This window comes from Agrilus planipennis, unplaced genomic scaffold (genome assembly GCF_000699045.2).
Source record: "Agrilus planipennis isolate EAB-ADULT unplaced genomic scaffold, Apla_2.0 scaffold263, whole genome shotgun sequence".
NCBI lineage: Eukaryota > Metazoa > Arthropoda > Insecta > Coleoptera > Buprestidae > Agrilus > Agrilus planipennis.
In genome coordinates this window covers 115142-138072 of record NW_020442449.1, presented here as the reverse complement: position 1 = coordinate 138072, position 22931 = coordinate 115142, and the positions used below count along the sequence as shown (strand labels likewise).

General features: G+C 35.3%; 2 protein-coding genes across 5 annotated transcripts in view; one reads left to right on the top strand and one right to left on the bottom strand.

The window, feature by feature from the left end:
• Nucleotides 1-12169, top strand: part of LOC108740058 (kinesin-like protein KIF19) — a 28174-nt gene extending 16005 nt beyond the window's left edge. For all 4 annotated transcript variants that reach the window (XM_018474243.1, XM_018474241.1, XM_018474240.1 and 1 more), the window contains exons 3-10: nt 1750-1894; nt 8324-8473; nt 9459-10300; nt 10784-11018; nt 11080-11293; nt 11364-11499; nt 11563-11808; nt 11983-12169. In XM_018474243.1, coding sequence (XP_018329745.1) covers nt 1805-1894; nt 8324-8473; nt 9459-10300; nt 10784-11018; nt 11080-11293; nt 11364-11499; nt 11563-11808; nt 11983-12031 — 1962 coding nt within the window. In that variant the 5' untranslated portion in view covers nt 1750-1804 and the 3' untranslated portion in view covers nt 12032-12169. The remainder of the gene's footprint in view (nt 1-1749; nt 1895-8323; nt 8474-9458; nt 10301-10783; nt 11019-11079; nt 11294-11363; nt 11500-11562; nt 11809-11982) is intronic.
• A 450-nt stretch (nt 12170-12619) lies between these two features.
• Nucleotides 12620-20222, bottom strand: LOC108740059 (glycine receptor subunit alpha-2-like). Its single transcript, XM_018474244.2, has 8 exons — nt 19311-20222; nt 17286-17766; nt 16616-16928; nt 13965-14117; nt 13616-13771; nt 13383-13548; nt 12954-13167; nt 12620-12889 (listed from the first exon to the last, which is right to left on the bottom strand). The coding sequence occupies exons 1-8, from the start codon at nt 19412-19414 to the stop codon at nt 12635-12637; spliced, it is 1842 nt and encodes a 613-aa protein (XP_018329746.1). The 5' UTR covers nt 19415-20222; the 3' UTR covers nt 12620-12634.
• Nucleotides 20223-22931: the final 2709 nt, after the last annotated feature.

Genomic DNA, 22931 nt, shown 5'->3' with positions numbered 1-22931 from the left:
AGAGAATAGTATTTGATTACTTGAATAAGAGGAATAAATTTTAATGTATAAAATTGTTGATATATTTTGATATTGATGAAGTAATTTTGAAAAACAAATAATGAAAAAAGAAATTAAAATATTGCAATTTGTTATAGAGTGTGTTCTTTAATTTTTGTGTTTTTGTTTTGTTTTTTTTTGCTTTTGATTTTAATGGCGTTTTAAAAAATCCGCCATTACAATATTATTTTCGCGAACCCCCTCTGTAAACACTGCGAACCCCAGGGGTTGGGAATCACTGCGCTAGAGAACATATGTCTATTACCGTATGAGGTATAATTTTGGTGGAAAAATCATGCATATTCAATTAAGTATATTTTAAGGGAATGCGACATTCTCATTTCATTTAATTTTGACAAATTAATATCAGTTATGTATAGATTTTCGATATTTATATGATTTACAATGATAGGTAATAAAATATGCCAGCTAATGGCACACGCAACAATACAATTATTATGATGACAAAGCAATTAGGCTAAGTACGTTTGCCCTAATAGGATATAAGAATCGAAGAGAGGGTCGATTACATTCATCATCATCATAAGGTCGTCAGTCCTAAGACTGGTTGGACACGTACCTCCACTCTTTCCTATCCTGAGCAAATTTTCGCATTTGCTAAAATTAGAACAACCCACATCCTTAACTATTTGCGAACAGTAATGTAATCTAGGTCTACCTCTACTTTTCTTAACTCCTGTTTCTGCCTCTAATATGTCTCTGACTAGACCTTCATGCCTGAGAAGGTGTCCTACCAACCTATCTCGCCTATTTTTTATTCACTTCCATAGAGTCCTCTGAACCTTTTCTACCCACGATATCCTCATCATCCGCCTATAACACCACATTTCGAATGCTTCTAACCTTTTCTTTTCCGCCGCGCCTACTGTCCATGTTTCGCAGCCGTACAATGCCGTGCTCCAAACATACACCTTTAACAACCTTTTTCGAATTTCTAAATTAACCGTTCGCGAGCATAGAAGTGACTTCTTTTTATTGAAGGCGACAGGACCCTGCGCTATCCTCTGCTTTATATCCCTACTACTCTTTCCATCCTGATTTATCTGACTTCCTAGGTGTCTAAAATCAGCCACTTCTTCTAATTTTTCGTCTCCTATCTTTATATTCGCTCTTTCAGTTCTTTTTCTTGCATACCAGTATTTTAGTTTTAGTTTTATTTACTTTCATACAGTACTGATCTGATTGACATCCATAGAGTCCTCTGTTCTCCTATTCTTTCAAATACCTATTCATTCCTAACATTTTCTATCCATGTTATCATCATCATTTGCCTATAACACCACAGTAAATTAGTACACCCTAAAGTGCCTATCTCCCCCAAAAAAAGAAAAGTATTTTAAACTAGCAAGTTATACACTAACTTGTGTTTTATTTAAAGTCAATCGTTTTATTACAATAAAGCAACAATTAATTATTCAATTATTAATCTCATTAAAGTAACTGGTTATTCTGTGATTGTTTTCTTTGTTGCAGTCGGAAGTCTATTAAGTAGTCTAGCTTACTTTTCCTTGCAGTAACGAAACTGCGCTCCGATCGGTCACTCAAATCGATTAATCAACAATCAATGATTAAATGATAATTTCAAAGGATCAATACATTTTAGAATTTAATGACCTTCATTCAATTTAGTCTACTTTTGTAACAATTAATTCCGTGTAGAAGTTCATGTTTTTCTCTTTTTTCGTTCAGATATAACGCCACAGTGTTTGCGTATGGTCCAACTGGTACCGGTAAGACCCACACAATGGTGGGAAACCCCAATGAACCTGGTATCATGCTAAGGGCTCTTAATGACCTTTTCAATGCCGTTAAGGGCAATGAAGATCAATATACGGTAAGTGCTTCTAATAATTTTCACGATATACCTTACGTACACACACACACATTTACCGACACAATATATGATTAATTGTTTGCTTTTTATTCGATTCATGAGACGTGCAGTACCGTACGATCAAATGGAATGAAATTATATGTTTGTGGTAAAAATAGTTACAAAAAAGAATTATCAACTACAAGCAGAAAGAAAGACTGAAACAGTTGCAAACAATTGTCATTCGCTAACAATAATTTGTTTTTACTGAAAGGAAAAATAAATTAATTAAACTACGTTACGGACAATATTGATTTTAATTATCTGACTTATTCGAAGTTTAACTCTATCAGTGACTAACAATGTATATTTAATTAAATATATTTTCAAGACTTCGTTCGTTGCTAACAAAAAGGAAATAACCTTTGAAACGTAACAGTAAATGATAAAAATAGATTTAGCTTTTGATAAAACGAGAGAGACCAGAAAAGTCACCACCAACAGTGGGTTTTCCCTTTTATTACAATGTTGGCAGCACTGTTTGTGATCTTTCAATATGTATCTAGACGCCAGCACACTTGGCCACTTACAATATGTAAGGTAACTCTATGAAAACAATAGCCAGCGGCAATAGTTATGTGGCTTCAAGAGGCAATAGTGGGCTGCTATTGAAGCTTGTGGCTCGAATGGGTCACTGCTTCCCTGTGTTTGCACCGTAATACCTGGGTAAGGCTTCTCTTCACACCAAACAGGCATAGCTTCACCAAGGTAGAATAAGGGGTCCCTACGGTCTTTTCTCCGTTAGACAGATTGATCCCAGGAAGCCACCGTAGTGCCTGAGGGTTAATGAGTCGAATAATCTCGAGATTCGGGCCTATCCAATCCCTTAAACTGCACAGTTTACCTTAACCCATCTTAGCATCAACTATCAACCAACTGCAGCGTCTAATTCGACACCAAACGGTGAGGAAGAAGCCGAAGCTAGACTTCTAGGTATCGATGGTACCGATGACCCCTTCCTGGATTGCATCCGTTTTATCGTATCTGCAGTATCTCTAGACACCCTTCAGCCTCCTGGCTACTCCAAGCTGCCATGCTTTCCGCCTCCACTTTACTTTCGCCCCTCTAATGGGTCAGACTGCTCAACCTATAACTGTTCTGTCCCACATGCTTCACATCATAACCCCCCCTAAATAGGTTAGGTTACCCTCAACTCTGTAACTCCACTGGATGCATATCATAGCGCTGACATATAGAGCAACCATCCAGAGGACCACTGACTTTTCTTTCAGCGCCTACAGAGGATCCAATTTAATTGTCATTGAAGGTGTCGGTGACCGTAGCGGGAAAGCCGATCGTTTTACAGGCATACTATATTGGTTGGAACCGGCGATACGCTATCTTAAAAAAAAAAAACTTTTGGGTGTTTCATTCCCACCAGCCAGTAATGCTGGTGGGCGGGCAGTCCCTCCGGACTACGCCGGAAGGTAGGGCGGATGGCCCTCTTCAGCCTGCTTTCGGGAATCGTGGGAATGGGTGGGTGGTGGTTCGGGTGAGAAAGATGAGACGGACGAAATGAAGACAGAAGAGAATGAAAGATTATCTGTGGAATATTACTGCCCCAGCATTTGCCTAAGTGATCCAAGGAAACCATAGAAAAACTTGGACCAAGGCAGGCGGACCCGGAATCGAACCGGAATCCTCCCCAATGCTAAGCAATGGTGTAAACCTCTAGGCCATGCCGCTTGGTACACTATCTTAGTCTACCATATCTTTATTGGATTTATAACGTGTTGAAATCCAAGCTGCCGCGTCCTTTCCCCTCCGGGACTTCCACCAAGTGCAAGAGCCAACCAGACGAACTAGACTTCTGGGCCCCCCGTCCCAGTGACCATCAACTACTCCGGGGTACCTCTCGCCTTCCTGACTTGCCCGAGCTACTGTTCTTTTTTCCTCTACTCTCCTTTCGCCAACAACTGTGAGGCCCCCCAATAGGTCAGATTTCACACTATCCTTGCATAGCTGCTCTGTCCTACAATGGATCATGCTACCCTCAACTCTGTGACCTCGTCTGATGGGCACCACTATAATGCCGGAACATTTATTTCACCTTGGACATGGGCATAGAAGGCACACCACCCAAAGGACATCCGAATTTTCGGTGCCTATCAAAGTTCCCATATTGTCATCGAAGGTATTTTTCCCTGAGGGTCTCCACGGCTTGCTACGACCCACCAGACGGGTGATTCCGTACCTTCCCCTGTGTCTGTAAGCTACTTTCCACCGAACCTTGCTTCCAGAGCCCTGGGGATCCTTTAGCTTCACCATAGCATGCTTATGGCTACTTAGCCATCTCACCGCGACAAAGTAAAGTTTCTAACATGTATATTTAACGAACAAAAAATGGTCAACTCATAAAAAATTTAAACAAACTGATTAAAGGGGTGCAAACGTGTTAGATCAGAAATATTATAAGACATTCATTGAAAAAAAACAAGCATTGAGTATACAGTTCAGTAAAACGTAATCAATATTCTAATAGCTAACATCCCTGCATTGTAAATGTGAGTCATTTAAAGAAATTACGACAATTGGTCTCCTTAATGACCCCCTTTTTCCACATTCAGCAAAAGTTAACACAAGAAAGTAGGAAAATATCAAATTACCTACAAAGTTACACAACCAGTCATTATATTCTGTAAACGGAAAAATATCATATTGAACTAAATTAAACTATAATTTGTTCAGTCAACTTTAGTATTTTTTATTTAGGTTTGACTGGAATAGAAGGGTTAATATTAGAGAGAGTTTTTTCTGTTAGAATTCATTCATAATTCTAATTATTGTTTTGAAAACCTCTTTCTTTAGGGAGTTAAATAATACAAAAGAAACATGTCACACTTTTATGTTCTAAAACAATAATTGTAGTAGAATAATGAATCATCAATCACCTATAAAGGGCTTGTAATATGCCACTTTGTAATTTATAAACTAGTTTCAACCCTTAAATACAACGTGGGGCAAACAGAATTCGAAAGATTGAGTTTTTGCACATCGAAAAGTTGGATTATAATTATATTCTGGACACGTGAAAGTATTGAAACTTATTTGTTCTTGGAAAATACCGCAAATGGCGCGGTAAACGCCATCTGTAGCACGATGCTACATTTTAGGATTACGTATGCTCCAACAAGGTCTATTTAAATATATGGATATCTACTTGCTGAAACGAATCCCGGCGTAGTTAACCTCAACGTGATAGGCACGTTACCATAATCGAATAAAATAATTCGAAGTGCTTTGTAATCTGTCGAAACTGCCAGACGCGGATAGCGATTTCGATCTTTTTGGATCTCATCAGCGCGTAGCAGACATCTCCGACAGAATACAGACCACTTCGAATTATTTTATTCGATTATGGTAGTGCCTATCACGTTGAAGTTAGCTACGCCGGGACCTTGTTGGAGCATACGTAATCCTAAAATGTAGCATCGTACTACAGATGGCGTTTACCGTGCCATTTGTGGTATTTTCTAAAACGCGCTGTTAAGACAGCAGGTAAAAGTTGGTCTGTGTACTGTCGGAACTGTCTGCGACGCGCTGATGAGATCCAAAAAGATCGAAATCGCGATCCGCGTCTGGCAGTTTCGACAGAATACAGACCACTTCGAATTATTTTGTTTTATTTATTCTTGCCTCCTGTTTCCTTATTTTTAAAATGAAGTAGAATAAGAAAATGAATGGTGAATTAAACTCGAAAAAACGATAAGTATAGTCTAAAAAAAAGTATATCTATATAATGTAAATAGACTACACGGGCTTTATTAGCACTAATATACGATACCTTGTCGATTTCTAAAGCATCTTTAATATTTTATGAGGTCAACATGACAATACACTTCAACCAAAAGGCAAACGGATGTCAATGTCACTACCACATTATTTTTTAAGGAAGAAAGGAAACCTTCGCAGTCATGGAATTTACCTTACCTAACGCGCATTTCAAGTTTTTTTTTTCGATGCTCTACTACAATTCCCTTCATTAATAAAAAAAAGTGCGACCCTTTTTGTTATTTTAAGAGGCCATTAAAAAAAGAAAAACGAAAGTTGCTACCACCTTGTGTGTATACCTACTATTTAATTTTGTATCCACAAACGGCCTTGTAATCGAGGTCAATAATGTATCTATTCCATTGTACAATTTATGCATACGCATACATATACAAACCTGTGTGCCTGTTTGTTGTCTCATGCCTCGAGAACCATTGAAAGGAATTTTATAAAAGTTTCATTGTTATACGGAGTATTCGATCGGGATAACTATAAGCTATGTTTGAATAAATTTTAGTGAAATTTTCACTCTTGTAAAGAGCAGTTTGAAAGTTACTGAACTATGAGATTTGATTAAGAATCAGACTCAGGGTTGGTCAAAACGTGTACTTGGAAATCAAAATCAGAAACAAAATTGTAACAGCACGCTTGAATTTTGAAATATCCTAATCGAATCTACATTCGACATCATTTATCGCTGAATTAGAATCTCCTTTTAGATTTTCCCAAGCGTATCAAGATTTTGATACATCGTAGCTTAAAAATTCGGATAATACTAATTTTGGCTTGTTAGGCTTTGAAATACGTTAGGATTTCTGGAAATTTTAAACTGCTGAAAGGTTTTTGTGAACACATTTAAGTGCGCCATCAAATAATACATCTAAAGATTACCTGAGCACTTTCTTTTCGGGAATAGTATATTTTTTCTGGATAAAAGGGACCCTATGTTTTTTCTGTACCCCTGGCAATTATCTTCAAGATTTCATAATGATCGATTGGGTGATTAAGGTGTGAAATCGACCACATTGAATTAACATTTTCTATCCCTCCGGACGGTATATTTTTTCTGGATAAATGTGACCCTATGTTCTTTTTTATACCCCTAGCAATGTATCTACAAAATTTCATGATGATCGATTAAGTAGTTAAGGCTTAAAATCGGCCACATTGAACTAACTTTTTGTATCCCTCCGGAACAGTATATTTTTTTCTGGATAAAAGGTACCCTATGTTCTTTTCTATGACCCTGGCAATGTGTCTTCAAAATTTCATCATGATCGATTCAGTAGTTAAGACGTGAAATCGACCACATTGAACTATCTTTTTCTGTCCCTCCGGAACGGTATATTTTTTCTGGATAAGAGGTACCCTATGTTATTTTGTGTAACCCTGGCAATGTATCTACAAAATTTCATGAAGATCGATTCAGTAGTTAAGGGGTGAAATTGATCACATTGAATTAACTTTTTCTATCCCTCCGGACGGTGTACCTTTTTCTGGATAAATTGGACCCAATGTTCTTTTCTATACCCCTGGCAATGTGTCTTCAAAATTTCATGATGATTGAATGAGTAGTTAAGACGTGAAATCGACCACATTGAAGTAATTTTTTCTATCCCTCCGGAGCATTATATTTTTTCTGGATAAGAGGTACCCTATGTTATTTTATGTAACCCTGGCAGTGTATCTACAAAATTTCATGAAGATCGATTCAATAGTTAAGGGGTGAGATCGATCACATTGAATTAACTTTTTCTATCCCTCCGGACGCTATCTTTTTTCTGGATAAAAGGTACCCTATGTTCTTTTCTGTACCCCTGGCAATGTATCTACAAAATTTCATGAAGATCGATTCAGTAGTTAAGGGGTGAAATCGACCACATTGAATTAACTTTTTCTATTCCTCCGGTTGGTACATTTTTTCTGGATAAATGGGACCCTATGTTCTTTTCTATACCCCTGGCAATGTATCTACAACATTTCATGAAGATCGATTCAGTAGTTACGGGGTGAAATCGACCACATTGAATTAACTTTTTCTATTCCTCCGGTTGGTATATTTTTTCTGGATAAATGGGACCCTGTGTTCTTTTCCGTACCCCTGGCAATGTATCTACAAAATTTCATGAAGATCGATTCAGTAGTTAAGGGGTGAAATTGATCACATTGAATTAACTTTCTCTATAACTCCGGACGGTATATTTTTTCTGGATAAATGGGACCCTGTGTTCTTTTCCGTACCCCTGGCAATGTATCTACAAAATTTCATGAAGATCGATTCAGTAGTTAAGGGGTGAAATTGATCACATTGAATTAACTTTCTCTATAACTCCGGACGGTATATTTTTTCTGGATAAATGGGACCCTATGTTCTTTTTTAAGAAGTTAAGGTGTGAAAAGCCGACAAACAAACTCATTCGCATTTATAATATTAGGACATGCTTAGGACAATTATGAGGCTAAATTTATATTCAGCACTTTAAATTATACGTCATAGAGTATTTCCCTTTTGGTTGGTCATATTAAAATTTTGGTGAATGCGCCGGACATCCAAAACCCCTATCAATTTTCGGTCAATATCAAGAAGTGTATCGATTGTTTTCTTTCTTACTTTTAAAGGTCACAATGTCCTACCTGGAGATTTATAATGAGCAGATAAGAGACCTCCTTAATCCTTCCTCGGGCTACCTAGACCTTCGAGAAGATTCAAGGGGAAAAAATATTCAAGTGGCTGGATTGTCAGAAATTTCTACCACATCGACTAATGAGGTGAGCTATAAAAATAAACTATTTTATGACACTACTTGAAGGGAGTCATGTATTACCATTTTACCCATTGCACGTAATTTTCGAATAAAATTTAAACGAGATTACCATGACTAACAACTAATACTCTTGACCTATTTTTAAACAGTTTTATTGTTACCAAAAGAAAGCCAATTTCTTCGTAATGAGAAAAAAAATCATAAAACTACTAATATTCACATTAACTCACCTACATATGTCTTTCTAAAGCTAGGCAATTGTCTCTAAATCCTCTAGAATCAATATTTAATAAAGGTTTCGATCTTATCTGACTTTTGAAAAGCGATATGTAAGAGATCTTGCAATTAAACCGTAACAAACACCCTAGAGAATAAAAACCAGCTGGTGTTGTCCCACAAGTCCTGTAAATTGTTAAACAGGATGTAATCGGTCTATCGTCAGTAAATTGCAACTAGAACACATCGATTTATCTTTATCTTTGTAAAATAGACATTGTGCAACCGGGTTTAATTTTTTTTTTGGAAAGAAAAGCCTCACATTTCAGTTTCACTGGACATATACAGATCAGAGGTCAAATAATAATTATTTTACTATATAGATGTTCTGATTGATAATATTTTCCAATTTTTTAATTTTTGAAGACAGCTTGAAGCTTCATAATTCTCATAAATAGTGAAATTACCTGTTATAAGAGAAAAGTCTCTCTTTATTTCGTCCAAATTCGGAAATTCGCCCATTTTACAGATTACAATTACACCGCATGTTAGCTAGGAAATGTCAGGCCAGCGTAGTGTTCGGAAAATATGTAAATCGTCACGATTTTCAATTAACGCCAATGGTCCACTGGTATCGATGACTAGCTGCCACCTAGACAGACTCGGTCTCTACACTCGGCCGGTGCTATAGTTTTTTTTTTAATTTTGACATTGACTGGAATCGCTTACCCTCCAATATTAGCATATTTTTTCTTCTATTTTTACACAATCAGGTGATGTCCCTTCTACAAAAGGGCAACAAAGCTCGAACAGTAGAGCCAACTGCAATGAACAAGACGTCTTCACGAAGCCACGCCCTCTTAAGCGTAACCGTCAAGCACACGACCCCAATCGATAACGAAAAAGATCACCTAAAAATGTGCATGAAACAGGGCAGACTTTTCATGATAGATCTGGCGGGTTCGGAAAGGGCGAACAAAACAAAAAACAGGGGCAAACGCCTCCAAGAAGGGGCCCATATAAACCGATCCCTCTTAGCCCTCGGCAACTGCATAAACGCCCTCAGTGGAGGGGCGCGTTACGTCAACTTCAGGGATTCAAAGCTCACAAGGCTCCTCAAGGAAGCCCTGGGGGGAAACTGCCGAACTGTGATGATAGCCCACGTGTCTCCGGCCCTCTCGCAGAGGGAAGAAACAAAGAACACCCTCGTCTACGCCGACAGGGCTAACCACATCTCCAACAAGGTGGAAAGGAACATGTTTGACGTTTCGTATCATGTGACTCAGTATCAAACGGTTATTAACGAATTGAGGGGTGAAATTTCGCGATTGCAGTCGAAGATGACCGAGGAGAGACCCAGATCTGGGGACATCAGGAGAATCAGTGCCGAACAAAGGAACAACGAGGTCAGAAATCTCAGAGAGCAGATTGTTTCCACGTTCAAGGAACAAATGAAACTGAGGAGAAAACTCATGGAAATCGACTCCCACCTTCTAAGTCTCGGTATGGATGCTGAGAGACAGCATCTGATCATCTCCCATTGGGAATCCAGAAACAGCAAACTGTACAAAAACCATGTCAACATATCCAGGGCTCAGACTCAGCAATCCGTAAGGTTAGTGGCATAAATAATCTCACAAAAGGTGAAGATTCATCATGCAGATTTTGCCCATTACTATGGACAAAGAAATTGTTGCATACAAAGTCTTGTACTTTGCCTTGGTCTTATACGTTTATGTCTGAGTCTTGTCAATCGGATCTCAATCTTAATCTGGATGCATTTGTTAAGACCAAGATAAAAACTGCGACTCCAAAGCAAATTTTTCTCATCATATGAACAAAGAAATCATTTATCTTGAATATTTACATTTCGACTTGTTCCTATTATTACTGAGGTATTCTGGGTCTTGTTGATGGTCTTGATCTTCCAAATTAAGTTTAGATCTTCACCTTGCAAATGTTGCTTTGTATTTGACCATGACCTGGATGCATTTTGACGGGACCAAGAACAAATATTGCAAGACCAGACAATATTTTCATTATTGTCACTATTCACTAGATACTTAGATACCTAATATTCGATTTTTCCAACGAAAAGAAAGAAGAAATACGAAGGTTTCCACTCCGCCGATCATCTGAACGAAATAGCCGAAGAAGGATTTGAAAATGAAGAAGACGACGAAGAGGGAGAAGTAGAAGGGGATGCTGCAGTCCAACTGGCGTGGGCAGAACTCGGAGAGATCGAGAGGGAGCAAGAGAGATGGTCGGAATTGAGGTCACACATCGAAGAAAAGCTGGAATTGTGTAGAGAAAGAGGAGTCGCCCTGGAAGACGTAAGCAAGCAACTTTATCTCGTTCAATATGAAGCATTTTTATTCTTTTTTGTTGTAATAGAAACTCCCAGCACTGTTATCATCAGACGACGAAAGGGAAATTTTGGCTTTGATGTGTAGAGTTCATGAGCTGGAAGCTGACAAAATGGCCTTGCAATCGGAGAGACTTGTCAGGCAACACGAATTGAGAAGAAGAGACCTGGTCATACTCCGGTACGACAGACAGAGACAGTTGTCTGAAGACATCATCACCAGACAAAGAAAAATAATCGAAGGTACATTTGCCTGTTTCCTGGTGAGTATGCACACGGCAGAAACGAAATTTTAAACCACTTTTTGTTCCAGATAGCAACATAACGATTCCTCAGGAGTTGCAGGAATTGTACAATTCTTATCAGCAAGAAATCCATGCTTCGACCTACGCAGATAGCAGCTTCTCGCCCACCGTTAGTCCAAACAAGTTACCCCCTGTATCTAAAATGTAAAACATTAAAGTTTATTGTTTGGTCAACTTTATTTCACCTTTGCCCTTTCCCCCGATCAGATACAGCGACCCCATCTTCCGTAGAATAGTTTCATCCGAAATTAGCAGCGAAGGAAGTCCACCATCATCAGCTGAGTCCGAGGCCGAAAACTACCCCTTGCCGTTACTGAATGACACAAGTATAGATCGTGTCATGGGACACCCCGTTTCCAGACCGGGAGCAAGCATGAGATTACCTCCCTTGCATCCCCCTAGCCCTCCTGTAAGAGGAAACAGGACGTTGCCTGCTTCTGCCGAAAATGGCTGGTAAGTTTGTACAAAAATTTTCTTTTTTATTTCGTCTGTTTGGCTCTTTATTTATTTATTTAGTTAGAGAACATGTTTAGTATAGACTTGGGTGTTTAGTTTCTTTTTCTAAAAGTTTTGAGGTATATCTTTGGGTAGTTGGGAGTAAAATGTTGTTTTTCCTGTTATTTCCAGGAATCAAAAAAACTTGAAAAGGTCGCAAAGTGAAAGAAACTTATTGTAAATGATATTTGTATAAATATTTTTTAGCTACTTATACAGAAAAGTACAAAATGTGTTGAAACGATATTGCTTATTTTTAATAAATAGTTTGAGTAAATATACAGCAGAAAAAAAATATTTCCATTATTCCATTAAACCAGATCATTTTTTATTTACTATTTATTATAACAGTATCATTTTAATGTCATTTTAATACTTCATGTGATTTTTGTTTATTTTTTTAATACAAATGCATGTGGGGCCTGCGCAGGTAAGTGCATAGAGTGGTAGTTTACGAAGCGAGAGATCCCCGGTTCGAACCCCGCAGCATACAAATTAAAAAAAATGTTGCGCTCTGTGTGAAAATCAATAGAGAAAGAATAGTTGCCCCTCTGCATATGTATGGGTCATCTATATAGATAGGGGAAAAACTTCTCTAGGGTTTATATAGTAGAAATGAATAAAACAAACGACTATGCAAAGGGGGTTGTATAGGGAAAGGAAGTGAACGCGACGGTAGACCCTCTCAAAATGCACTTAGGTATGATTTAATTGATTATAAAACGTAAAAGAATCTGATAAAGAAACCCCTAGTTTATCTTTAATAATTTTTTTATTATTAAAATTAAATAGCGTACACAAAAGACCAGTAAAAAATGTTAAATATTAAAAAAGCACACGGAAATATAAATCGCGACTTCTTATCAATCCAAATCGCCACTTCTTGGGGAGTCATACTGGCAAAAGTACCGGAAGGTGGTTGCCCATTGTTATTTCTATTTGGTACAGGGATTGTAACGTTATCGCCACTACCACTACTGGTTATCAAAGTATCGTCGCTATGATTGTTCACTTCGTGAATATTAATGCCCGGAAGACTCTGTTAATGACAAATAAAATGAGGGGGATGAAAATGCACTTAAATATGACTTAAAATAACTTACGTGGACGGTTAAATAATTGTTGTATGTAGGTTGTTTCCTTCCATTGTTTATCTTATCATCCAAACTACTCACAATACTTGAACAGGAATGGGATTTATGGAGACTGTTCAGAGAATTGTTCCATTCTTTTTGAAGTTCTTTTCTAGCCAGTTTCGGAGTCAATGCTGACTTGAGAATATATTTACCCGTCATTTTTTTTAATTCCACTTTCTTCCTGTGAAAATATTAATTTAGAGGGTTGTAATGGGCTAAAGTTTATTGGTTTTTCCCCAATTTTTAGTTTGAACTTTTCGATTGAAAAGCAGCAACAAAAATGCATTGGTACTAAACAATTGGATAAAAGTGAGCAGGTTTAAACATATGATATGTTACAAGAAGAGATATGTAGCCAAGGGTGCCCAAAAAAACAATGTAATATTGATGTCTTACTTTCTTCTCCAAATTACGTTCACAAAGGCGAATTCGGCCATCGATAAAAATATGAAGACGGTACATCCCAGAAACCAAATTTCACTCGCTTTAATGTAAGACACTTTAGGTAAATTTTTACTTTGTCCGGAAGCCAAAGTAATGAATGCCAACATGGTTGAAGTCCCTAAACGGATAATCAGTTTAGTTTATTTGCATTCAGTGGATGTATTATTTACAATTTATAAACATACCTAGTGTTACTCGGGGTGGAGCGTTGTCTGCCTGTAACCAAAATGTCACCCATGAAGTAACTACCAGTAGCATGGAAGGTATGAAGTAATCCATGATGTAATAACCAATTTCTCTGGCAATATGGAACTCGAAAATTAAACTGCTGTGGTTACCAGCTAGAAAAATTATTTATAAACAAATACTACATTCAAAAAGACCCGTAATTAATTGACACCCTTATTTTATGTTTTCGAAATTGGAAACTGAATACTAACAGTAAAATCGAAGTAAAAGAATTAAGAGTGAAGTTGTTCTTGCAGGCTTTAATTAAATAAAACAAAATTGAATTAGAATGATGACAATTTATACCATGATAGGACCCATGTGCCATTATTGACTGGTTTACAGTTTCATAGATTTCATATCCAATCAATGTGAATTCGGTCATGTGTAAGTGGCGACTAACTGTCACAGGGTCATCTTTTTCCCATTTTAGTTTAAGTTTGCTTATATTGTAAGTCCCTGCAAAAGAAAGGAAACTGATTACGACTCTAATGTTTGGGGGACATATACGTAGAAGTTCTAGAGTTGCCAAAACAGAAAGGGTAGGTACCTAATACCTGTACTTTGGTACCATAAAAAACACCAAAATTGCGATTGGTTTTTATAGGGTAATTGGTACTTTTGTGGTTATACTTTAGATAAATATTTATGGAGTAATTGGTACAACGATAACTTTATTGTAGTTGCATTGATATGGCAACACTTTTGATTAGTATTTATGGGGTAATTGGTCCAATGGTACCTTTATTTTGTCACCAACGATGTGGCCATGTTTTGGATAATTATTTATAGGGTAATTGGTACAGCGGTAACTTTATTGTAGTCCAATTGATATGGCTACACTTTTGACTAGTATTTATGGGGTAATTGATACAATGGTACCTTTATTTTGGCACCAACAATGTGGCCATATTTGGGTTAAATAGTTATAGGGTAATTGGTAAATGTGACCATATTATGGATAAGTATTTATGGACTACTTGATACAACGATAACTTTATTGTAGTAGCATTGATATGGCAACACTTTCGATTAGTATTTATGGGGTAATTGGTCCAATGGTACCTTTATTTTGTCACCAACGATGTGGCCATGTTTTGGATAAGTATTTATAGGGTAATTGGTACAGTGGTAACTTTATTGTAGTCCAATTGATATGGCTACACTTTTGACTAGTATTTATGGGGTAATTGGTACAATGGTACCTTTATTTTGGCCCCAACAATGTGGTCATATTTTGGTTAAATAGTTATAGGATAATTAGTAAATGTGACCATATTATGGATAAGTATTTATGGACTAATTGGTACAAAGATAACTTTATTTTAGTACAATTGAAGTCGCTACAGTTTTGGTTAGTGTTTAAGGGGTAATTATTTCAATGGTACCTTTATTTTGATATCATCGATATAACCACAACTTTGATTGATACTTCTTTATGGGGTAATTTGTACAATGTACCAATTATGTGGCTACACATCTGATCGGTATTTGTAAAGTAATTGATACAATGGTACCTTTATTTTGGCCCCAACAATGTGCTCATATTTTGGTTAAATAGTTATAGGGTAATTGGTAAATGTGACGATATTATGGATAAGTATTTATGGACTAATTGGTACAATGGTCACTTTATTGTAGTCCAATTGAAATTGTCACACTTTTGATTAGTGTTTATGGGGCAATTAGTTCAATGGTACCTTTATTTTGATATCATCGATATAACCACAACTTTGATTGATACTTCTTTATGGGGTAATTTGTACAATGTACCATTAATGTGACTACACATCTGATCAGTATTTGTACAGTAATTGATACAATGGTAACCTTCATTTTAATACCATTGATATTGTCACATTTTTGATCGGTTTTTGTATGGTATTTGGTAAATGGGTACCTTTTTTTGGTGCAATTGATTTACCACAGTTTTATGATATTGGTAAGAAGCGTACCTTTATTTCGATGCCATTTATATTGGCCAACCTTTTGATCAAATTTTTCTTAGGTAATTAGTACCTTTTTCTGGTACCAAAAAGCCAAACAATTTTTATACAAAATAATTGATTTATATATTATACGTAGCACCGTGTATTGGACAATTTACAAATTCATATAAATCATAACTCAGAAGTAGTTACTTTAATTCTAATATGTAAATGTCACGAGCGACCTTAATACAAAGCAGAAAAGCATTGCTAACCTTGGAGAAAAAAGGGATATTACGCGGAAACGTGAATTTATTTGCTGAAATAGAGCTATCAATTACAAAAGCCTGTCGTTTATAAAGTGCATAAACCTTCAATAATGATAGGCACTGCATTGATTTGCAATTTGAGACGGCTTACAAACGAAAAACATTTGTAAACTACCTTAACCTTTGTTACAACTTTTTTCTATACACGACTAAAATATAATGAATAAACTTAATTAAAATTAATGTTATAGTAATATATAATAGGTACGTTGTTCGTAAAAGAATTTCGAGTAAACGTTAAACAAATATCCTAACGAAAACTTAAATATTAATGAGAAAATTCATCTTTAATTTTTATCCACTCTAAATTACCTCAAGTTAATGAGAAAAAAAATTGTTGCTGTTGCCAGATCCTCACCGGGAATCGAACCCGGGACCTTCGGCTTACACATCTATACTCTGATCACCACCAACTACGAGATTCGATTCGGGTTCGATTCCCGGCGAGCAGCAACAATTTTTCTGAGGTAATTTATAGTGCTAAAGATGAATTTTCACATTAATATATAACTAATTACTACTGAGTTGCAAAGTGTTTCATATGGATAACTTAAACGCAAAGAAAGGGTGTTTTCTGTACTAAAACAGTTCGCCATCAAAACAAATGTGTTAAGAACCAAAAGCAAGACAATGACTGGTTTAAAAAAATTTTAAAGATAACTATTTTTGTTAGTCTATTTGTAATATCTATTTGACTTACAAGTCTGGAAGTATATGCTGCATTTTTGTTCGTCAAAGGGGAATTTCTTTAAATCCATCCAACAATAAATACTAACGGACATTCGTTCGGTAAAGACAACCTTCCCCATTGGGTTGATGGACATGTAAACGTCCTTGCCACCAAAACCCATCAGAGAACTGGACCTCTCGTTGGGAACGTAAATATGAGGCGTCCAAATCCGTCCGCTCAGTATATCACCCCCCACAATGGGCCCCCTTTTGGGGGACAAGTTGTGATAGTCCAATCTATTATCCATATAACTGAATGTTATCATTAAATGGAGCTTGAATCTCTGGTGAACGTACAAAAAATTAATTTACCATTGTAACGGTAACAATAATGGTACAATACAGAAAAATTAAAATGTTTCTATTAATTCATCAGATTTAACGCTTTCCATATGTTGATCGATCTAAAAACCTATAATTGTCCTAAAACGCGTTCTTTTTTATCTACCCTCTGTATACGTAACTATGAATTGAATCCAAAATTATTTCTAAGAAACTAGAATTGAAAAACTACCACACAATAACGTAAATAAGAAAGAAATTTCGATTAAAAATTGGTCAAAATCGCATAGAATCTTTCTGGCATTTATGTTAATGTAAAATTTCCTTTTTAATTTCGATTGAAAATCAGAAAAACTTACATAACTTTCCTCCACTTCTATATGACTAATGTCTAGTTGTACAGCAACTTCTAAGGGTTCGTTCATGGACGGAATCGTCAAACTGTCATAACGACATGTGTGTACCAATATGGACAAAAAGGCATCTTGGGTCAAAGCATCGACGTCACCTTTCAATGATGGACAATCGGATTGTCCATTAATGTTACCATTACCATTGGTATTATCGTCATTGTTTAAAATGTCAGTTTTATTACTGGATGGGGTGGTTGATGCCGGTGCCAATGTATTTTGTGTTGTGGTAGTGGACGATGGAGATGGAGAAGTGTTTGTTGTCCAAGAATTATTAGCATCAGTTTCTGTTTTATGAATTGTGGTTGGTTGGGAATATAAGGTGGATGGACTAGAGTATGGCGAAGAATTAGAAAAAGAGGAATTATTATCTAATATACGAGATTCTTGTGAAGTAGTACTAAAATAATTGTTTTGCCTTGACGAAACACTGAAAGTAAAGAAAAATAGACTGAATTAAAAGTAGATTCGTGTTTATAGTGTATAAAATTGTTATGCAAAACTGTACTGGAGTCAAATTCGGAAGGCGAATAGTTTCCCTGCAGTCCCGTTAAAATAGCAGACACTGCAAAACTTGCACAGACTTAATACCAGAGTCAAAAGTTTATTTAAAGCAAATCTACCAAGCACCCCATAAAACCAAGTATATTACACATGAAAACATACGTCTGTAAATTACTGCTTTATTAGGGAGTGATTTTTTATGGGCCAGTGCATGATAATTTATTTATTTATTGAAAACTATTGACTTAATTAGACAAGGCATACAATATAGCGCATAGGCATGTTCAAATGTTTATTCCGTTTGTCTTTAAAGTAGCATAGCAAACAAAACAAAGAAAACATTGTTTTTAGATAGGTGCTCATAGAGACACAGTAGGCGCTGGTATATCGCGAAAAACAAAAGCTAAAGCTCGTCGGGATTTTTATTATCCCAAAAATTATTAGGTACGCATAGTTGGAATAGATTTTTTAAACTTTTTTTCGTAATTTTTAAAATAGAATGCGTATCGATATTCTCGAAAAACGTCAAATTATTATTAATAACTTTATAATATGGTCCTATAATATTGACTCAGATACCTATAAATTGTGTTATCGAATTTTTTAGTATGTCGTAAATAGGTGCTTGAAGTATGTTTTATTTATTTCTCAATATTGTCGTGGTTACGGTAGATTTATTAAGCACAGTAAATTAATTCTTGGAAACGGTTACATAAAAGTAGAATAATTATTTTTTTATGTGTAGATATGTACATTCCCAGCTTTCAAATATTGTAACTCCCTCCCTAATAGTCAACGAAAATGAACTCAAAACAATTTTTTTTATGATTACTAATAATTAAACCTAATCTATATTAAATTGTAGACTTTAGAATAGATTTAGTTTGATCCCTGCCTTCTCAACGTGTAAGAATTCGTAATTTTCATTAAATATATGTTTTTCTATTACTATAAATTACTTGAATGAATCGAGTTAGATTTCTTATGTTCAACGCTGTTTTGTGTTCTTTGATTCTATCATTGAAACGTCTATCAGTTTGGCCTATACAAGCTTTGTCACAACTACCGCAATTCTGTTTATAAATCTCTTCTTTGGTATCTTTTTTTTTATGGTGGTATTTTCGTATTAGCTAAAGAGATAATTGGATTTGTAAAATTCGTTAAATATTCGAAATGTTACCTTTAGGAAAGTATGAATAAGAATTTTTGTTAATTACGTATTAACCAAATTTAACATTTCTTCCCCTAGTTTTATTTATTTTTAATTGTATTAATCGGGTTCGGGTTCCAATTAATAAACCCCGCGAAAAATATAATTTCGAACAAAACTGTTGATAGGTATTATTCATTAGGGGGGAAATATGTATATAAATCTGAGCCAGTACATATATAATACAGGGTGATCAAAAAGTAGATTCCAATTAGAAAAATTAAAAAATAAGTTGAATTAATTAATAGGTAAAAACTTACGTATGTTCCTGACTAAAATTCTGTCTTTGAATATTATCTGCATTGTTAAAGGATGTGTGAACAGCCAGTAACACATGTACCCCTACGAACACTTTCGAGAACATTATTCATAGCATTTGTTTTTTTTTACACTTAACAGTATGCTATAAAAAAAATACCGCACACCGGGTTCTAAGTACTAAGAACCCTACCTTATAAGTCAGAAATAATTTTCATTACACATTTTAATAACTCCCACTCAAAGTTCCTTCATAAATTCCGTCACAATTTGAATAAACATTTCCTAAACCCATATACCTCGTTTACAGTCTACACGGCATTTTTTGTTTAATTAATTTATTATCGTATGCGGCATGTTAATAAAAGAATTACAAAAGGTAATCCTTTTGTTGATATTAAGCCACTACTCATTGTTGTTAAAATCTTAACCGTGAATCACGTCTAAACTTGCATAAAACTGTTGCTGTTAATTTCAGATTTTCGTTTTTATGTGTGCAATTTAAGTTTTTACAGTTTATTGTGTCTCTGATTTTATTCCTTACAGTTAACACGTCATTTTTTTAGATGCCATTTTGATTTTGCTTTTCGCCCATCTTGTTAGTTCTTTCATGGCCGCCATCTTGTTTGACTTTGCGTTTGTTTTAAAGACAATTGCGATAAATAAATTACATACGTCATACATATCAAAAACGCATCGCAAATCTACAAATCTCTACCAAAACATTACTAAAAATAACATAAACTGCTTTAGTGTAATATAATTTACTATTTATAGTGACAATGTTTATCTAAAAAGCGGCTAATCTAGGGTACTTGAGCATAAATCAAGTCGGCAAAATATTTAATTTTTTGTTTAACTTAGTACACAGAGTCACACATTTGTCGAAAGCAAACACGAGGTCATAAAACTGCAAGATAATAATTATGAATGGACAAACAAATGAATGTGTGTAAAGTTTTCGCCTACTTGATTAGAAACTTAAATTCATCAAAAATCACGTGCTTTTTCACGAAACCTCAAACATTCGCTTGATTACTTATTTACTTAATGGTTTAGTCACGACTGTTCTTTCTAGTTTTGTGGAAAATAATTAAAAAGTAAATTTTCAAAATAAATAAAATATTTTTTTAAGTGAATTCACACGCTTTGGCCTTGCCTCGTTCTTGCATAAAGAATTCGATATTATTCATCTTCAATTAACTTCGTAGCCGCTCTAATTAAAGGTGTAAGTAACTATTTAACATTAAAAGTTGTACATCCGCTAATTTACTTGTTAGATATCTAACGCTAACTTCTTCTGCAATCTCCGAAGAAAACGATTGATAATTTATTTACTTAGAAGAAGAAAAAGAGACTCTGAAACATAATCGGAGTTCGCAGATAATATTTTTGTTAAATTTTTACAGTTTTGTACTATCTCAAAAGTTTTATTAGGAGTCGGGGGCAAGTTAAGTAACTTAATTGAAAAAAGATTTTTCTAATATCATGTGGGGGGTATCGTTTAAAAGGTTGATTAATAAAACGAACGAAATCTGTAGAGTTGCAAAGTTATTGTTGTAATTGTACTTCATGTCCTGCCTCTGTTGATACCAGAGTTAATCAAACTTTAGAACCTACATTGAACACATAAAATTAATTATAATGTAATTAAATAAATTATTTGATTCAGGCCTCTAACTTACCGCCATTTGTTCTTTCATGTACATATACGAACAAAATGATCCAAACACTCAGTGGGTACATTGAGTTATTTTTTAAAAAATTTAGCCAGTAGAAGAACTGGCGATTACAAATTTTCTAATTTTTTTTGTAGGTACAATTAAATACTAACTTAATAAAAGAACTCAGTTCTGTTATTATTTAAAATTAGATGATTTTTGTATTAATTTTTTATACTTGAATTTGACCTAGAGATAGCTTTAAGAAAAATGGAAGCGGTCCTGACAGATCAGTACTGTATGAAAGTAAATAAAACTAAAACTAAAATACTGGTATGCAAGGGAAGAAAAAGTAGGGAAGGAGCGAATATAAAGATAGGAGACGAAAAATTAGAAGAAGTGGCTGATTTTAGATACCTAGGAAGTCAGATAAGTCAGGATGGAAGGAGTAGTAGGGATATAAAGCAGAGGATAGCGCAGGGTCGTGTCGCCTTTAATAAAAAGAAGTCACTTCTATGCTCGCGAACGGTTAATTTAGAAATTCGAAAAAGGTTGTTAAAGGTGTATGTTTGGAGCACGGCGTTGTACGGGTGCGAAACATGGACAGTGGGAGCGGCGGAAAAGAAAAGGTTAGAAGCGTTCGAAATGTGGTGTTATAGGCGGATGATGAGGATATCGTGGGTAGAAAAGGTTAGAAATGAAGAGGTATTGGAAAGAATAGGAGAACAGAGGACTCTATGGAAGTCAATAAAAAATAGGCGAGATAGGTTGGTAGGACACCTTCTCAGGCATGAAGGTCTAGTCAGAGACATATTAGAGGCAGAAACAGGAGTTAGGAGGGGTAGAGGTAGACCTAGATTAGATTACTGTTCGCAAATAGTTAAGGATGTGGGCTGTTCTAGTTTTAGGGAAATGCGAAGTTTAGCTCAGGATAGGAAAGAGTGGAGGTACGTGTCCAACCAGTCTTAGGACTGACGACCTTATGATGATGATGACTTGAATTTGTCTAAGATATTCCATACTGATAACTCATTTAGTTTTTCTAATTCTCCAAAAATTTTCTAAGGAAAAGACAAAAAAATAATGTAAATACAAAATAATTATATTTCCTAGAAAATCAAAACTTATGTCAAACATTTTGCAACGAAAGGCCTTCAAAACTATTGTTAATTAATCAATTATTTCGACGTAATATTCTATGATTTGTTTGAGACTCTTTCACTTAAAAGACATATATTATAAATTGTAGGTAATTTAATTTATTATAAAAAAAGAAATATAAATAATCAACATCCCTAACTACATTTACATAGAATATTACTTAAAGATGAATTATCATTAAACCTGAATTACAGCTCAATTACTTTAAACTGTTCCGGCGCTTCCACCAAAATTTTCAATAACATTTTCTAACAATAATTGATAAATGATTGTATAACTTCATCAATGTCTTATTTTCGGCATTAAAACAATAATTTACAATAATAATTAACTAAAGACTCGTAATTAGTAACTAGCAGCTCCAAATAGAAAGGTGTAAGGGTTTTCAATCAAATTTTGCAAGACGCCTTGAAATATAACGCTAATTAATTATCTTTGCGTAATATTTTGTGATTTGTTCAAGAGTACTAATGAATATCATATAGAAGAGTTATTTCCGTGAGAAAAATTATTTTCTAGCGTCCTTTGTAATAATATTATTACAGTTATATTTACTAGTTCTTCCCCCTGACCCCGGTCATTTTTATTGCTCCATTATGACGTAGTGTCGGCCATCATTCTTTTCTAATTGTTGCAGTTGTCGGCCATCATTCTTTTTCGATTGTTGTCGCATTGTTACTGATGTCGGCCATTATGTTTTTTTAATAGATGTATAGTAATCAATGATTAAAATTTAAAGGAATTGTTTGTAAATAGGTATGCAACACATCGTATACTTCAGCGTAAGAAATAGCTGATACT